Genomic DNA, 18,572 nt, shown 5'->3' on the forward strand with positions numbered 1-18,572 from the left:
AGGATGGTCTCGATCTCCTGACCTCGTGATCCGCCCGTCTCGGCCTCCCAAAGTGCTGGGATTACAGGCTTGAGCCACCGCGCCCGGCCGAGACTGTCTTAAAAAACAAAAATTTCCTGTTACTGGCATCTTTTTTTGTTGTTGTTCAGTTCAAAATATTTTATAATTTCCTTTGAGAATTCCTCTCTATGAATTTGCCTTTCCAGTCATCCAGATAATTTGTCATCTGTTCCATATCTTTTTGTTCTTGATTGTTGTCAAGTACTAAATTGAAATAGAATTCATCTCGTGAAGGATCATAATAGCTTCATTTGTTATGAATAATATGCATTTACATTGATCTATTAAGGATAATACAGCCACTGTATATTGAGTGCTTATTATATCCTAGGCACTACATTGATCACTTTACATGGTCTTATTTTATTAAATTCTCTAATCTTTTCAGTAGGTACTGTTTTTAGTTCCATTACCAATTGTGAGGAAATTGACGCTTTTTTTTTGAGACAGAGTCTCGCTGTGTCGCCCAGGCTGGAGTGCAGTGGCGCGATCTCAGCTCACTGAAAGCTCCGCCTCCCAGGTTCCCGCCATTCTCCTGCCTCAGCCTCCCCAGTAGCTGAGACTACAGGCGCCTGCCACCACGTCCGGCTAATTTTTTTTAATTTTTTTATTTTTAGTAGAGACGGGGTTTCACTGTGTTAGCCAGGATTGTCTGGATCTTCTGACCTTGTGATCTGCCCGCCTCGGCCTCCCAAAGTGCTGTGATTACAGGCGTGAGCCACTGTGCCTGCCCAGAAATTGACACATATTTTAAGTGATTTGTCCATAGTCATTTGGTGGGTAAATGGTAGAGATGGGATGGAATGTAGACTTGATTCCAACCCCCCTTAACCATTGTACATTTCCTCTAGTTATTTCACTTCTTGCCTTCTCATAAAAATTGTTAGCTTTTTGAGGGCAGATACTGTGTCTTACTTACACTGATCTTCTTTTCCCTACAATACCTGCAACAATGTTAGGCACACAGTAATGGATTGGCTAATGTTTGTGGAACTAAATTTAACAAAATTAACTGATCCAGAAGAGAATCAAAACCATGGTGCTTGCCATATTGCCTCAGATTCTTACCAGCTAAGCAGACTCAGTGTAGCATCCTATACAAAACCAAAAAAGCTTATAGGAAATGTTTGTGACAGTAATAATGGTTTTCTTGTGTTCTTTTGTGATGATCAGTCAGATGTGGCCACAAGAGCAGACAAAGGAGAGGGTAAGGAAAAAACAAAGTTTATTATATTCACAGGTCCTAGAGACAGGAGGCCTGGGATACTAGGCAAGGCCACTTGGGAAAGACATTAGGGTGGTCAGGAGGCAGGAGATAGGAGCAAGGAGGAAGTTTTAGACCACTGCCTTTATTGGGGTTTCCACAGGAAAAGCAAGGCAGGACAGGGTGAATAGTTAAGGATTGGCTAGTTCGAATAATTTCAGCAGGCCTCTAAGCTGTAGGGGTGTACCCTAGTTGCCTGGTATCTGGCCCTGGGGCGATTAAGGAAGAGGAATATAGCCTCCTGGGGTGTAAGGGACAGATAGAGGAGCTCTGGCTTTGGATTTGTTAGTTTGCATATCAAAGGCATGTTTCTGGCTGACTACTTGCTATCTCTAAGAATTGGCTGGAGTATGGGGGTGGGGGCAGGCTGTCTCTAGCCAGAAAGGTTTTTAAAGATATCAAAATACCACAATATACAGAAAATAAAATATATGCTGCATATCAAGCAATTCAACTTTCTCTTGTAATGTCATGGCTTTTCTTTGCTTCTTGGGAGCACTTCCAGCATGACTAGTGGCACTTCATCTGGATTCCCTGGTGTTACTCAGTGGTTACAGTATCACACTAAACAGGGTAGAAAACATGAGGGAAGGGTCGACCCTTGAACAACATGGGTTTGAGCTATGCAGGTCCACTTAGAAGCAGATTTTTTCAATAAATGTATTGGAAAAAGGTTTGGAGATTTTTGACAATTTGAAAAAATTTGCACGCAAGTCTTATGGTCTAGAAATATTGAAAAAGATTAAGATAAGGTTAAGTATGTCATGAATGAATAAATATATGTAGACACTAGTGTATTTTATAGTTTACTACTCTAAAATATACACAATATATTATAAGAAGTTAAAATTTATCAAAGCTTATGTACACACTTATAGACTGTACATTGTGCCATCATAATTGAGAGATGCAAACAGATATAAAGATGCAGTATTAAAGCATAACCACATAAAATTAACTGTAGTACATACTGTACTCCTGTAATAATTTTATGGCCACGTCTTGCGGTGAGCTCAGGTGTTGTGAGTATCCCTTATAATGCCCTGTGCCCCTAATCATCTCTGAATAGGCTGTTCTTTCTCCAGTAAATGGTGGATCCCAATAAAAAGTGATCCTTGTGGTTCTCGCATTTTTCATCATGTTTAGTGCAATACCATAAATGTTGAATAACACCAGAGGACCCATACAAAGTGCACTAGTCATGCTGAAGTGCTCCCAAGAAGCAGAGAAAAGTTAAGACATTACAAGGAAAAGTTGAATTGCTTGATAGATTGAGGTCTGCAGCTGCAGTTGCCCACTATTTTAGATGGATGATTCATCTTGTGAACAGATGATGCAAACTTACGGTATTGATAAATGTAGTACAGTACTCTAAATGTATTTTCTCTTCCTCATGACTTTCTTAATGTTTTCTCTTCTCTGTAAGAATACAATATATAATACATATAACATACAAAATTTGTGTTAATTGATCTCAGTAAGGCTTCTAGTCAACAGTAAGCTATTGGTAGTTAAGTTTTAGAGGAGTTAAAAGTTATAGGCAGGTTTTAGACTGCTCAGGAAGTCAGTGCCCCTAACCTCCACATTGTTCAAAGATCAACTGTATATATAATACAATGACCAATACTCCGAGCTGGCAAGGAGGTTTATAAGTATGACTAACTAAATATAAGTCTGTCCCCAAGCTCTATTTTTTGGTTCTGGCCTTCAGTCTGTCCATCTGCTTTCTCTGGACCTCTTTCTGACACTTTGAATTTTTTAAATAGTTTGTCTCTCATATGTTTTTTTTTCTATTCCTTTTTCCCTTCCCATCCTTCCTTTCCTTGTTTCCCTCCCTCCCTCCCTCCCTTCCTCCCTTCCTTCTTTCCTTCCTTCCTTCCTCCCTTCCATCCATCCACCCATCCATCCATCCATCCATCATCCATTCATCCATCTTGAGGAGGCTTTAGGTGAATTCTTCACCATTTATTTAACAAACGTTTTATGTGAGTCTTACTATATGCCATGCACATTTTAATGCATTTTATAAATATAATTCCCTATAACAATCCTATGAGTTGGGTACTATTATGGTTCCTATTGTACAGATGAGGGAACTCCCTCACAGGACTTTCTAGTGGCCCTATAGCCATTTGCCATACCCAATACAAATTTTTGTGGCAGGCTGTGGGTGGGTATAAAGTTAAAACAAAAGCCTCTGCTTCTGAGTTGGTCAGTCATTTACCTGTAGAGCTGTGCTTTGTCTGTAAAGGACAATGTAGTTGTGTGATCAGGATAGTTGCCACAGAACACACAAGGGGTTTAGGCATGACCTTCCTTGCCCCAGTGGCATTCAAGAACTTTTTCCTTCCTGGCCTGCAGTCTGATACATACACACACAGAAACACAGACACACAGACACACATACACACACACAGAACATATGTAACATTCATGCCATAGATTTAAAGCAGAGTACAATGGCAAAAACACAAGCTTGAAACTTGGTGACATCTGAGCTTGACTTCAGCCTCTGTCACTTATTATGTGTTTGATCTTGGGCAGATCACTTAATCACTTGGAGCTTTGGTTTTCTCCGCTATGAAATGAAGATGATGGTGGTTATAATAAAAACTCTGATGACTGAATGAGATGATGTATTTGAATCCTTAGCCCAGTGATTTGCACATAGAAATGTTCAATACATGTTAGAAATGTTTGTGATTATTAATATGTAAGGCTTCTTTATATATTAAAGATAATTCACCCTCTGGCATATATATAGCTTGCATAAACTGAATTTTGAGAACCCAGAGCAATGCTTGTCTTTATCTAGGGACTTAACTGTTTTGGATCTTTATGTTAGTTTTATCTTCATCTTTGGCCATCCATAGGCCCTTATCAGTTCCATCAACCTCAAGATTTAACTTTTGATGCCCAAATGCCTAATTGACCCTGTGCAAATGCTAACATTTCGTGTGAGGTCCATAGCAAAGCCTGGCACCAGAATCCAGCCTTTTTTTTTTTTTTTGAGATGCAGTCTCGCTTTGTCACCCAGGCCGGAGTGCAATGGCATGATCTTGGCTCACTGCAACCTCTGCCTCCCAGGTTCAAGTGATTCTCCTGCCTCAGCCTCCTGAGTAGCTGGGACCACAGGCACCTGCCACCTTGCCCAGCTAATTTTTGTGTTTTTAGTAGAGACGGGATTTCGCCATGTTGGCCAGGCTGGTCTTGAACTCCCTACCTCAAGTGGTCCTCCTGCCTCGGCCTCCCAAAGTGCTGGGATTACAGGTGTGAGCCACCACGCCCAGCCCAGAATCCAACTTTGATCTGGACTGTTGATGTGATTTTTTTTTGCTCTCCCAGGGTGAGTCTTTATGTTGTGGCTGTCACATAGGAGGGCCCAGGGGCGGGATTAAGCCAGATTCTACTTCACTGAAGGCCTGGAATGGCTGTTAATAGCTCCTGCTGTAGATTCTAAGGCTTGAGCCAGAATTTTTAGTACTCCGTTTGTCAGGTTTGTCAGACACGGAGTGCCACTTTGAATGACACTGCTGAAAAAGGGTTGTGGTAACCTGGCCAGCCCCAGGGAGGCTGGAATGACATTGCATTGGTGTGCCTCTTCCCTTTTATGGACCAAGTCAAGCCTTATTAACCTGAGGGAGTGTGATGGCCTTGGGTAGCCAAACAGCCTTTTCCACTTTAGGCATCCTTTGAAATCTTATTAAGCTAGGGGCAGGGAATGAAGGAGGAGATGGAGAGACCCTTGAAACTAAAAGGAAGGAAAGAGGAACATTCTAACCCTCCACCTGAGGTCATACTTTGGCAGGAGGAAGGGACCAGGGGCTTCTATACAAGGCAGCAAGAGAGATGTAAGAGTTTGGGGTCTGGAGTCAGATCAACCTGGTTTTGAACTCTGACTCTACTCTCTTATGTGTGATGTTGACCAGATCACCTCACTTCTCTGAAACTTGTTTCCTTATCAACAAAATGGGAAAAGTAATTGTACCTATCTCAGAAGATTGGTATAAAAATTAAGCAAGAAAGTTCATGTAAAGCAGTTAACCAGATACTTGCCTGGAATATTATTATTTTTCTTCTGGTTCTTGATTAAAGATGGCTGGAATATATTAAGTGCACACCATCACTACTCACAAAGTTTTGGTGACAAAGAACAATAGGAAGAAACAGACTGGGGAAGTGAAAAGAAGTCTTGGGGTTTCTGTGCCATTCTCCGGGGTCTTCTTATAACATCTTTTAGTCTTTCTCCCTTCCCTTCTTCCCTTCTTCCCTCCCCTCCCCTCCCCTCCCCGAGTCTCACTCTGTCACCCAGGCTTTAGTGCAGTGGCATGATCTTGGTTCACTGCAACCTCCACCTCCTGAGTTAAAGCAATTCTTGTGCCTCAGCCTCCCGAGTAGCCAGGATTACAGGCACCTGCCACCATGCCTGGCTAATTTTTATATTTTTAGTAGAGATGGGGTTTTGCCATATTGGCTAGGGTGGTCTCGAACTCCCGACCTCAGGTGATCCGCCAGCCTCTGCCTCCCAAAATGCTGGGATTATAGGCATGAGCCACCGCACCCAGCCACATCTCTTAGTCTTACAAACACATCTATGAGTGCCAAGAGAAGAGCTGAAGTTCTAGGGAGTCTTCAACATGTGGACTGTTTTCCCAGCCAGGGCATGGGGGTATGCTGTGTGAGCGTGTGTGTGAGCGTGTGTGTGTGTGTGAGAGAGAGAGAGAGAGAGATTGAGATTGATATCGACCTGCAGCTAGTGTTGAGGTCCAAGAGGCATGTTGCCTCTGTGGTGGTTGTCCATAACCCATCAAATCAATGTTTCTTCAAGAGGAACAGACTGTCCTTCTTTTCATCTCTCTTAGTAGTAAAGAACCATTTTCCTTTAATAATGAAAGAAGCTGCTTAAATCCATCCCCAGAGCCCTCACAAGCAGGCTTTGTTCCTGAGTTAATTGTGCTTGACTTATGAAGGGTTTCTAATATGCATGTACTTTAACAAGTCTGGCATTGGGATTGGGAAACAGTATCATTAACCAGTGCTGGAGACCAGTGGTTTTCTTCTTATTTTTTCTTTTTTTGTTTTGCTTTTAAGTCACAGAGCCCAATATGTAAATGAAAGCCTGGAAGGCTGCCCACTTTTGCTCCTGAGGGCATTTCTAAGAAAGTGGGGAAATATAGTTTACAAAACACTGCAGTTGGCTTCCTGGGTTATAGCAATATTTTTCTGTCTAGGTCTCTGGGGAAAAGGATTATACATGATAGTGTAAATAAGCAGCCATGTTATAATAAATAGGTTTCTACTGTAATAACAGAACACTTACCTCCCGTAGTTCCCCTTTTCTAATGCCGCCCAAGCTGTAGCAGTTGAAGCTGTTGATTGGGACTGACTGAATGTTTAGGGAGCACAGAGCTCATTATGTAATAAAGTGGTGTAACCAAAGCATGTTCAGGAGGTGTTCAGGGGATTCTGAGCCAGTGATGGTGCTCTTCAGAACATTTCAGTTAATACAAAATATGCCACTTTTAATTTATTTTGTGCAAACTCTAGTGCCATTTTCCACAGAGAGCAACTTGTATACATAGTTCTCTTCCATATGGTGTGGCTTAACGTGACATGTCTTTTTTCTCCCTTTGTATCAGGGTCTGAGTATGACCTGAACTTTATCTTTCTCCTCCACTAGGCTACAGATGCACATGTTGAATGGAGCTCTTCTGGCATTGCTGTTTCCTGTGGTAAACACTCGGCTGGTAAGTAGCCTCTTCTAGGAATGTACCAGCAACATCCAAAGCAGTACTTGTCCATATGCCCATGTGATTTAAAAAATATACATATAGCTGGCTGGGCGCAGTGGCTCATGCCTGTAATCCCAGCACTTTGGGTGGCTGAGACGGGCAGATCACTTGGGGTCAGGAGTTTGAGACCAGTCTGGTCAACATGGTGAAGCCCCATCTCTACTAAAAATACAAAAATTAGCCAGGCATAGTGGTGTTTGCCTGCAATCCCAGCTACTCGGGAAGCTAAGGCAGAAGAATCACTTGAACCCGGGAGGCAGAGAGTGCAGTGAGTCAATGTTGTGCCACTGCACTCCAGCCTGGGCGACAGAGTGAGATTTGGTCTCAAAAAAATAAAAAAGGAAAATAACCAGGGCAGACCAAAGAAACCTATACAAATTCTTTGAGAGGTTTAATGGAAAGAAAGGAGCTTTCAGGTGTCCTAAGATTCAGCCACACTGGCCTTGAGTAATTTGCTGTGGGAACCTCATAGCCTGTCTACTTCTCCAAGGACTTCCTAGGGCAAGAATTAGATTCCTTCCCCATTCACCCAAACCCAGGGGCCAGTCTGGACCAAACAGCCCCTAGTGGCTAGCAGGGAGAATCCCATGGTCGCAGCAGCAGGCTGGTGATAAACCAGCCCAGAAAGAAGCAGGAGCTACAATGCTGGGCTGGCAGAGCTGTGTCCTCAGAATCCCAAATGTGGGACTGTGGAGGGATTAGCAGGTCACATTGAGAAGCTCAGAAAAAGAAATCACTTGTAAAATTATTACTACTGCTTTCTGACTTAAATTTGCCTTAAACATTAAGATCGTAGTTTAAATCTTTAATTGATAATCCTCAGTTTTGGATAGCATTTTACAGTGTACAAGGCTTTTTGCATAACAGTGTTTGAGGTAGACAGGGCAAGAATTATGGCCTCTTGTTTTTTAGAGGAAGAAAATTTTTCTCAGGGAGTAAAATTCCAAGTGGCAGTTAGGATTGGAGCCTAAGCCTCTTGATCCTAAAACCACAGCTATGCTTTGCTCCCTCTCCACAAATATTTCTGTCATCTCCTCCCCACAAATATTCATGTATACCTTTATGATAATTACAGTTTTCAAGATGCATGTCATATATCAGTAGAAATTAACAGAGAAAGCATTCATCTAAAGCAGCAATTTTGAACCCTAATATGTTCTAGGCTCACCTAATTAGCTTGATTTAATCATTTCACAATGCAAACATATATCAAAACATCATACTGTATGTACCTTATAAGTACCCACAGCTATTCGTCAGTTAGAAATAAAATTAAAAACAAACACTGATGCCCTGCCCTGCCCTTGGAGAGGATGAGTTCAGGATCTGTGATGAGAGCATTGTGTTTTAAAAAGTTCCCCAGGTGATTCTAGCATGGAGTGGGAGTTGAGAACCCCTGATTTCGTGCAATGATTCTGAAATGTAATGTTCATAGCAGTCAACTGAAGGCCTTGTCAAACGTGAGGCTTGTCAGGCACCATCCCCAGAAGGTCTGATTGAGAGAGTCTGCAAGTAATGGCAGGGACTGAATGTTTGTAACAAGTCCCCAAGTGATGCCGATGCAGGGGGTCCTTAGACCACTCTTGGAGAATCACTGTCCCAGTTGTTCATAACTCACAGTTACTCCAAGTGTGTAACTCAAAGTATGGTCCTAGGATCAGCATCACATGGGTGTTGCTTGTTAGACATGCAGAATTTCAGGGGCCACCTGCATCAGAATTTGCATTTTAACAGGACTCCCAAGGTAGCTTATATGGACTAGATCTTTTCTGCCAAGGACCCCAAAGCGTCTTACAGATAAAGCATTTGAGCTTTTGATGGAGGGTAACGTCTGTGTTGGGGAGTGCAGGGGGCACAGCCTCTGTCTTAATAGGGTGCACTTGGTTCAACATTCCCCTGTGAGCTGGGATCAGTAGGCACAGGCCACTGACACAGGCACTGTTGCCTTGCCTTCTACATCTCCCATGGTCTGTGACTTGCCTGACTTCACCTGGTGAACTGTAGAATCAGAACTCCTGCCTTGGTCTCAGAGGTAGGGGGGATAATTCCAAAGAATGGTAAAAATAAACCAAATTGAAAAACTTAACAGTTAACAAAAAACGGCGAATTTCTCATACCACAGCTGAAGTCCTTCCTGCCTCAGGGAAGTGGAACAGGGTTGGAGCAGAAGTTACTTCCTGCCTGTAGAGGTAACCTGCTAGGGCAGAAAAGTAGATCCAATGCTATCTTACCATCTCTCTGCTCCCCCTTGTACCTGTTTTCTCAGGAGACTGAGAGGTCAGGCAGATAGAGAGCTGCTTTCTCAAATTTCAGCAGCTCTGTCAGATCCCAGAAAAGGAAGGTGCATCAGAAAATCTCCCCCTAGACTAACAGAGTTAATGATCCTGAATTGGAGTGTTTCCAGCCCACAAGTCTGGCCAAACAGCACCTGCTGAGGTGGATAGATATAGTTCCTCTAGATAGGCCACCTTCAGCTCTCTTTCTAGTAGGACCTTTCCCCCAATGAAAACCAAATAATCTTCTTGCAAAGTCATTGAACGTAAACAGAAATTTTGATTCTCACCGTAGAAGCATGAGAATGAGGGCCCCAAAATGCTCCATTACATACCTGAAATCAGTTAGAAAGCTGGTGGTGAAGTTTTCATTCCGTCAATATTGTTACACAAAAGGTACATATCTCCCTAGGTCTGCTGAAGTAGCCTTAGTCCCTTTATCAATAACAGTAGCAGTTGCTGGGTGCAGTGGCTCACACCTGTGGTCCCAGCTACTCAGGAGGCTGAGGTGGGAGGATCACTTGAGGCCAGGAGTTTGAGACCAATCTGAGCAACACAGTGAGAACTCATCTCTTAAAAAAAAAAGTTAAAAATCGGCTGAGCCTGGTGGCCTGTAATCCCAGCACTTTGGGAGGCTGAGGCAGGCAGATCATGAGATCAGGAGATCGAGGGCAGCATGGTGAAACCCCATGTGTACTAAAAATACAAAAATTAGCTGGGCATGGTGGCGTGCACCTATAATTCCAACTACTTGGGAGGCGGAGGCGGGAGAATCACTTGAACCCAGGAGGTGGAGATTGCAGTGAGCTGAGATCGTGCCACCGCACTCCAAGTGGTGACAGAGCGAGACTCCGCCTCCAAATAAATAAATACATCAATAAATAGAAATTAACTGGACATGGTGGTGCAAGCCTGTAATCCAGGCTGCTTGAGACTTCCTCCCTCCCTCCTGAGGTGGGAGGATCACTTGAACCTAGGAGTTCAAGGCTGTAGTGATTTATGATCATGTCACTGCACTCCAGCCTAGGCAACAGAGTGAGACCCCATCTTTAAAAAAATACAAAGTAACAGTAGCAGCACTATCAGCTGCTGATTCTTGAGTGCTTGCTATGTGCCACTGTTCTAAGTGCTTTACATGGCTTAATTTGTTTAATCATTGCAATAAACTTATGAGGCAAGGTACTATTACTATTCCCAAGATCAAAGTGCCAGCAAGGTTAGTTTCTTCTGAGGCCTCTCTGGCTTGCAGATGGCCACCCTCATGCTTCCTCTTCTCATGGTCCTTTCTCTACACACACATCCCTAGTGTCTCTCGTTTAGCCAAATTTCCTCTTCTAAGGACACACATCTGATTGCATAGAGCCCACTCTGATGGCCTCCTTTGAACCAAATCACCTCTTTGAAGGCCCTATCTGCAAATACCGTACAGTCACATTCTGAAGTACTAAGAGTTAGGGCTCCAACGTACGAATTTTGGGGGGACACAATTCAGCTCATAGCACCCATACTACCCTACATAGAAACCATTGTTTCTTCCCCCAACCCTGCTTTCCTTCCTCCTTCCTTTTCCCCCATGTCATAGCAGATGTACTGGTATATCTGTTACATTAACAGCTAGTACTTTCCAAATAAATGTGAGGCTGTAGTCAACTAACTTATCAAAAATCTTCAAGTAACCTTTCCTGACATTGAAACTTCTTTGTTGGACTGTCTCTTAACTAGTGATTCCGGTCAATCTGGTCAATCTTTGTGCTCTTTTTCTAAAGAAAAGAACTTAGAAAAGCTGGGGATGTCTCCATTTGCCTATGTATTTGCAATTGGGTTAGGTCTGGTTCTTTTAGATGATTGGGACCCCTCTTGGACTACTCTGGCTTTAGGGAGTTTTGCCTTGCAGCCCCTTAGTTGAGCTCAGATTGACTTCACATGAGACACATGAAGATTGGCAACTCTTTCTTAAACCTGATGATCCAATTAGGCAGGAAGACAGCTTTTGACTTTTGCCCTTCCTTCTTGGCCCTTTATCTTTTTAATTATTTTATTTTGTTGCTCATTAGCAGTAATGAGGAAACAAGAAAAATAAAATGAACTGATCATTGTGTGTACCGGTACCATAGATATACATATACTCACATACACAAAGACAGTGAGAGGGCGTTCGAAGTAGTTGCCACAGTCAGCTAAAGGATGTGGGGTCCTCAGTGAATTTCTAGTGCTCTGCTCTGCTCTGTGACTTACTGGCACCGGGGTTTGCAAATCAGCTAGAGAATGCCTAGGCTTCAGTTTCTCTGCGTTCTCCATCTTCAAAGCTGAACCCTAAAAGAAGGACTGTGTGTTCCAGTGACCTATATTACAAGTAAGTGCTCTTTACACCTAGGATTCTGGAAAAAGGGTCTCTTTCTGGATTCAGATAAATTATATTAAAGGGTGATTTCCAGTGATACGCCCTTTTGTTTCTTGGAGGGAAGGAGGGGAAGTACATCATGAACCTATTGATTATTAGATTAGCAGGGAGCTCAAAGCTTGTCTGATGTAATCTTATCTTCCAGAGGGTGAATTTAGGAGGATAAATGACTGGTTTAAGTAGTCAAGGTGGGTGCTCCCAGAACCCACATCTCTTGACTGAGACTTCAGAGTTATTTTTCTATTCCATGAATGAAATTCAGGGAGAGGTTGTGTGCTGGTGATAGAGCCTCTTCCTAGATAAATGCACTTACACACAATTTTGCAGACAATTTCAGGAGGGACACAGACTACCACTTCCTCTCCTAGCCCCCCTCCCCTCTGTAAGCCCACCTATGGATCCCATGTTAATGTCTTCCTGCCTAGGCTATAAATAGTTCATAGTTTAGGGAATAGATATGCCGTCTAGTTTGTGAGTTCCTTGTTATAGCCACTGGCCATTTGTCCTGATGGTGATGCTGGGTTCCTTATCTATACCCATAACTTTGCAAAGAATATCATCCAGCCAGGCGCGGTGACTCATGCCTGTAATCTCAGCACTTTGGGAGGCTGAGGTGGGCGGATCACGAGGTCAGAAGTTCAAGACCATCCTGGCTAACATGGTGAAACCCCGTCTCTACTAAAAATACAAAAAATTAGCCGGGCGTGGTGGCGGGCCCCTGTAGTCCCAGCTACTCGGGAGGCTGAGGCAGGAGAATGGTGTGAACCCAGGACGCAGAGCTTGCAGTGAGCCGAGATCATGCCACTGCACTCCAGCCTGGGCAACAGAGCGAGACTCCGTCTCAAAAAAAAAAAAAAAAAAAAAAAAACTCATCCAATCCAGGATAAACCACTTTCAGGAAATTAAAGCCAAGAGGTGGAAGCTAAGTAGGGTGTCCATGGAACAGATTAGATTTTAGATTTTCAGTTACGGTACTCACGTGCAAAGCTAGTGATCTGGCCCTGAAATGAGACACTGGGCCCATGCTGCAACCTCAGCGCTCTGCTTTTCGCCCTGTAACCCCCATGAGAGTTTCTTCTGAATGCAGAATGTTCTTAGCAAGGGAGACTGGATACAGAAAAGAAAGTTAAGATACTATATCAGCCCTCTTCCCAGACCAAAAACGCTAGCCTGGCCTGCATTTGTGTTTGTACCCATCTGTCTTCTACTAGAAGAAGCATGATAATTATTCTTTTCATCAAGCTCCTTTCTTCTTCAAGGCCTAAAGCCTCAGGTACATTATTATCTTATTATCAAACTTGCCCATTATTATATATCCTTGTTGATCTATTATGTTAGTTAGTTCCTTTTTACCCTCTTTACTACCACTCTCCTTTTGCCCAGTTCTTTTTGCTCTGTTGGATAGGATGGTTCTTTTGAATATTCCTAATCTTCAGACTGAGTGGAAGAAGATAGTAATGATTCTGTCATTACTGGGTGTCTATCCTCCATTCACAAACATTATATCGATGTTCTTGGGATGCAGCTTTTCCACTGACACACCTTGTACCCATGTGTGCTGCTGGAAAAACTTTGTTGTCACCGATGCAAATAAGCTTGAAAATCTCACTCTTTGCTAATTGGCATGTCAAAATGTGCTAGTTGACCTAGAAAAGTTATTTCTGTGACTGGCAAATTGGGCTATTTTGAAAAGTGATAGTTTGGATTTTGGACCTGAACTGAGGACAGAATATCCCTTTATTATCCTGAGGGTTCTTAAAGTGTACAAAGCTTGGTTTCAAAAGGGGTATTAATTTTCTAAAGAATTGAGTGAGGCAAAATAGTGCCTCAACCTTCTGCAAAGGCCAGTGTGTTTCTGATCAGATGAATGCATTGTGTCTGAGGATGTGGGGGGTATTGAGATGAGTTTGGGATTCCTGGTCCAAACCAAATTCTAGGGACTATCCTAGAATATGTCAACTTACTAGCTTTATTTTAAGACTAAGCTTTGAGGGTCTTAAATCCTTGATGAATCCAGCCTAGATCACACCAGTCAATCCACAGATTTTTATTGAGCACTTTCCTGTGTTAAGTATTATGCCATGTGCTGCAGAAGATACAAAAACAACCAGTGTACATTCCTGGTCCTCCAAGAACTTGCAGTTTAGTTAGAAAGATAAGGTATAAATGCTTGAAAAGTTATGGCAGTATTAAAGTTGAGAACATGAAAAAGGAAAAATCACGGTTGGGCATGGTGGCTTATACCTGTAATCCCAACATTTTGGGAGGTCAAGGCAGGATGATTGCTTGAGCCCAGGAGTTTGAGACCAGCCTGAGCAACATATAAGACCCTGTCTCTACAAAAAATAAAAAATTAGCTGGGCGTGGTGGCACATGTTTATAATCCAAGCTACTTGAGACTCAAGGCTGAGGTGGGAAGATGGCTTGAGTCCAGGAGGTCGAGGTAGCGGTGAGCTATGGCCCACAACATTGCACTTCAGTCTGGGTGATAGAGCAAGACCCTGTCACAAATAAAAAAAACAAAAAGTACGAGGCATTCAGGCTTGACTGCTAAATTGCAGTTGCTCTATGCTTCAAGAAAGGGAAAAAAGATTAATATTAGCATTCACTGAGCCCATACTATTTTCCAGGTAATTTACATATATATTATTCAATTCTCATAAGAACACCATTTTACATATGAGGAAACTGAGGTTTAGATCAGATTAAACGACTTGCTCAGAGTTACATCATATGTAAGTGCTAAAGCTAAACCTGTGCACTTTGTACCTTAATACACAGCCTCCTGGAGTAAGTGGTCTGGAAAGGCTTCCTGAAGAAATAAAGCCTGAGCCAAGCCTTGAAGGATGGTTAGAATGTGCATGCAAATTGCATAGGAAGGAGGCTGTTCAAGCTAAGGGAACACATGGACGTGGAGGCAGAAAATAGTCAACCACGTATTGAGATTCTGAAGAGCAGGGTGGGAGTCACGGATTCCAGTTGTATGCAGAGGCATTACCACTTATTTGTAAATCACAAGAAGACACTGTTTCTGTCATGTCTCTTAACCCTTACAGTATTTAGATTTTGTATACATTTCCTATCTTTTCAACCTCCACAAGTAAGAATTTCTTATATGTGGATGGGACTTTGGAATCAGAATAGCTCTTTTACACATATCTCACCCTAGTGTAGTTGTTAAGGGGATTGGCTCAGGAATCAGATTCTCTAGGTTCATGTTCTGGCTGGGCCACTCCCTTGTGTGTGGTGTGTGGGTGTGTGTGTGTGTGTAGCAGGGGGCAGGGGTGGGAGACAGAGAAAACACAAGGAGAACAAACTTGGGCAAGTTACTTATCCTCTGTGGGCCTCAGTTCTCTCATCTATAAAATGGGGGTGATAATAGTGCCTATTTCATAAAGCTGTTGTGAGGATTAAGTTAGTTAATGTGTGTAAAGCAAATAGCATTGCACTGTTAGCCATTATTAGTCTTTGATCCTCACCAAAACCCTGTGAAGTGTGTATTAGCATGTCCATTTTACAGACTGAGCCTTAGGAAGTTTAAGTAACCTGTACGGGGGGGCACACAGGAAGTGCCAGAACTAGCATGGAAACTTTGGTCTTTCCGATACCAAAGGTCATTGTACCAGAGGAAGGTTTGGTCTTCTTCTTTCCTAGTTATTGAGGTTGATTTTTAAGTATTCAGCTATATGACTGCCTTTTGGTAAATTTTATACAGTATCTATTAGCAATTTGGGGGCTCAATTTTACTTTTTGGATTTTTTTGTTACAAAAATAGTAGATGCTCATGACTATAGTAACAATAATATATGGTGTATTTCAAAGTAGCTAGAAGAGAGGACTTGAAATGTTTCTAACACATAGAAATGACAAATACTCAAAGGGATGGATACCCCAAATACCTGACTTGATAATTGCACATTGTATGCATGCAATAAATACTCAGATGTACCCCATACATCTCTAAAATATTATGTATCCATAAAAGGAAAAAGATTTTTTTTTAAATGAGATATGTGAAATACAGTGAATTATTTCAGATAAGTTCTAGGAAAAAAAATAATACATGGTCATTGAAAAGTAACTTAGAGGACTATAAAGAAAAAACTAATCATTTTACCAGCTTTCAGTCCTGTTGCCTCAAGGGTAAATTGTGTTAAAAGTATCTTTTTACACTTATCCTTTGCTTGTACATGCAGATAAAGATTTTCATATTTCTAGGATTGTTGGTTTCTTTGGGTTCCAGCTTCTTACACACGTGGAATTCTACTATAAATACTACTCCAGTGTATTTCTTTCTCTCTCTTTTTTTTTTTTTTTTGAAGTCTCATTCTGCCACCCAGGCTGGAGTGCAGTGGTGTGATCTCGGCTCACTGCAACCTTTGCCTGTCAGGTTCAAGCAATTCTCCTGCCTCAGCCTCCCAAGTAGCTGGGATCACAGGCATGCGCCACCATGCCCGGCTAATTTTTGTATTTTTATCAGAGGCGGGGTCTTACCATGTTGGCCAAGCTGGTCTTGAACTCCTGACCTCAAATGATCCACCTGCCTTGGTCTCCCAAAGTGCTGTGATTATAGGCGTGAGCCACCACGCCTGGCCCAGTATATTTCTTTGTTTAACTTAAATACCAGATAATCAGTAATCTCTTGAGGCATGGACATAACTCATTTCATCCATAGTTTGGTTGGACTATATATTCATATATTCCGCCTATTCTCTGTGGGTAAGGACAATATCTTTTTTCTTTCAAGTGAGCAGTTTAATAGGATAAAAATATTGAGGACCACTGAACTACTTCAAACCCCTCATGTTACACAAAAATTAGACACAGAGAGGTTTGTTCCAGAGTCCACTGTTAGATAATGGTAAGCTGAAGTACAGACTTAGAATTCCCATTTGCTTACTTCAAATTCAGGACTCTTTTCTGCTTTGCCATTCTCATTCTTCCCGAATTCTGAAGACCATAGTTTCCACAGAGTGCATGTGCAAGTGGATTATGCCTGGACACCAAATTCCAAATGTTCAAGTACACATCATTTCAGTACACGCACATGTGGCTGGTGTCCTTTCCAGCCTTTGCCAAAGTACCACCTCACTTTATGAGGTAAAATCTGTAATGAAGTCAAAGTCTAATGAACCAAGCAGTAGATTGTAGAGCATGGATGGAGATCAATAATAAATACTTCAAAGTTCAAAAATGGCAACATTTGATTCATTGTGAATTGACTTGTAGAAAGCCCCATTGGAGCTGAGGACAAGTGTTTTTTGTTTTGTCGCTCACCCCCACATAGCCTGATACTTAGCACATGGTAGGTATCTACAGATAGAATAAATGAATCCATCAGCCAACCTGAACCTCTGTGTTGCTTAGGGAAATTCTGGGGATCCCTCTCACATATGTCCTGGGATCTTGGGTGCGAAGACAGAGGGGTGGTAGATAATATTTTTTTCCAGGAGAATTATTTTTTCAACCACCTAAAATAATGCCATTTTCTTGATTACAACAAGAGACATATTTACTGTTGAAAATTTGTGAAATATAGAAAAGTATAAATTTAAAAATAATCATCACCAATGCAAAGGTGATTATTTTTCTGGACATCGAAAAACAAAAAGGAGGAGGCTTTGTGCCTTTTGTCTTTATACACTTATGTATCATTTCTTTACAGAAGTAATATATGTTCAAAATAGAAAAAAATAGAGGCCAGGTGCAGTGGCTCCCAGCTGTAATCCCAGCACTTTGGGAGGGCGAGGTAGGAGGATAACTTAAGCACAGGAGTTTGAAACAAGCCTGGGCAACATAGCGAGACGCTATTTCTTAAAGAAAGGAAGGAAGGGAGGGTAGGGGAGGGAAAAATAGAATAAAACAAATCATTGAGCAGTAACAACTGTTAACATTGTTTGTTACATATTCTGGAAGTCTCTTTGTCTCTGCATAGATGTTAAGAGTTTATAGTGTAGTGGTCAGAAGTACCAATCCTGGAACCAGCTGGTCTGTAGTTTTATGGCTGGCTCTTCTACCTGTAGCTGTGTGACCTTGAGTAAGATACCTAACCTTGCTGACCTTATTTTCTTATCTGTGCAATGGTGCTTGGTTGAATGGAGATGATGTGTGGTAAGCACTTAGCCCAGTGCCTGGCACATAGGAAGTGACCAATAAGTGTTAGATGCTGTTGTTTTTACTACTACTACTAATATTATCCTAAACACTGAGGAGGTATATGCCCTTGTTGATGTTAGTCTTCAGAGCTTTGGCCCCAGCTCCCTGAGCTTTTCAGTGCTGGTAATGTGAAGGGGGCTTTGTTTCTGCATTAGCCTTGCTGAGCGAGATTAAAATTCCTAGGCAGGCTTTCCTATCCACATTGACTAACACTGTCTTTGTTTTTCACATTTGTTTCATTGACAGCCTGTTTGATTAGGGAACTGGCCAGTCTGCTTTTCTCCCTCCTGACAGGTGAATTGGGCCCACTCCTTTTTGGGTTTTCAAATAAAATGTCCAGGCCTTTTAGGTTTGTCAGTAGGCCCAAGCCCTTCAGCCCATTTAGGGAGTGGCAGCAGTGAGTGCCAGGCAGCAGTCTGTTTGCCTCCAGAGCTTACTAGTTTGCCTTGGCCCTTGTTTGCCTTGGCCCTGTCTTCCTAAAATCACATTAGAAGGAACAGCCTCTGGCAGTCTTCCCCAATGTCTTCTCTCTCCACCTTGAGCCACTACTTCAAGCAGTGTTTCTTTATGCAATAGAAGCCTTATCTAGTGAGTGCTTTCACTCCTTAGTCTGTGGATCAGTGGTT

The 18,572-nt window shown here is 42.2% G+C and overlaps 1 protein-coding gene across 3 annotated transcripts in view; it reads left to right on the forward strand.

Moving 5' to 3' along the window:
• Positions 1–18,572, forward strand: part of TMEM164 (transmembrane protein 164) — a 181,695-nt gene that overhangs the window by 108,688 nt on the left and 54,435 nt on the right. For all 3 annotated transcript variants that reach the window (XM_011951675.1, XM_011951673.1, XM_011951676.1), the window contains one exon: positions 7,005–7,071. In XM_011951675.1, the coding sequence (XP_011807065.1) occupies positions 7,005–7,071 (67 nt within the window). The remainder of the gene's footprint in view (positions 1–7,004; positions 7,072–18,572) is intronic.

Source organism: Colobus angolensis, unplaced genomic scaffold (assembly GCF_000951035.1).
Source record: "Colobus angolensis palliatus isolate OR3802 unplaced genomic scaffold, Cang.pa_1.0 Scaffold324, whole genome shotgun sequence".
In the NCBI taxonomy this organism is placed as follows: domain Eukaryota; kingdom Metazoa; phylum Chordata; class Mammalia; order Primates; family Cercopithecidae; genus Colobus; species Colobus angolensis.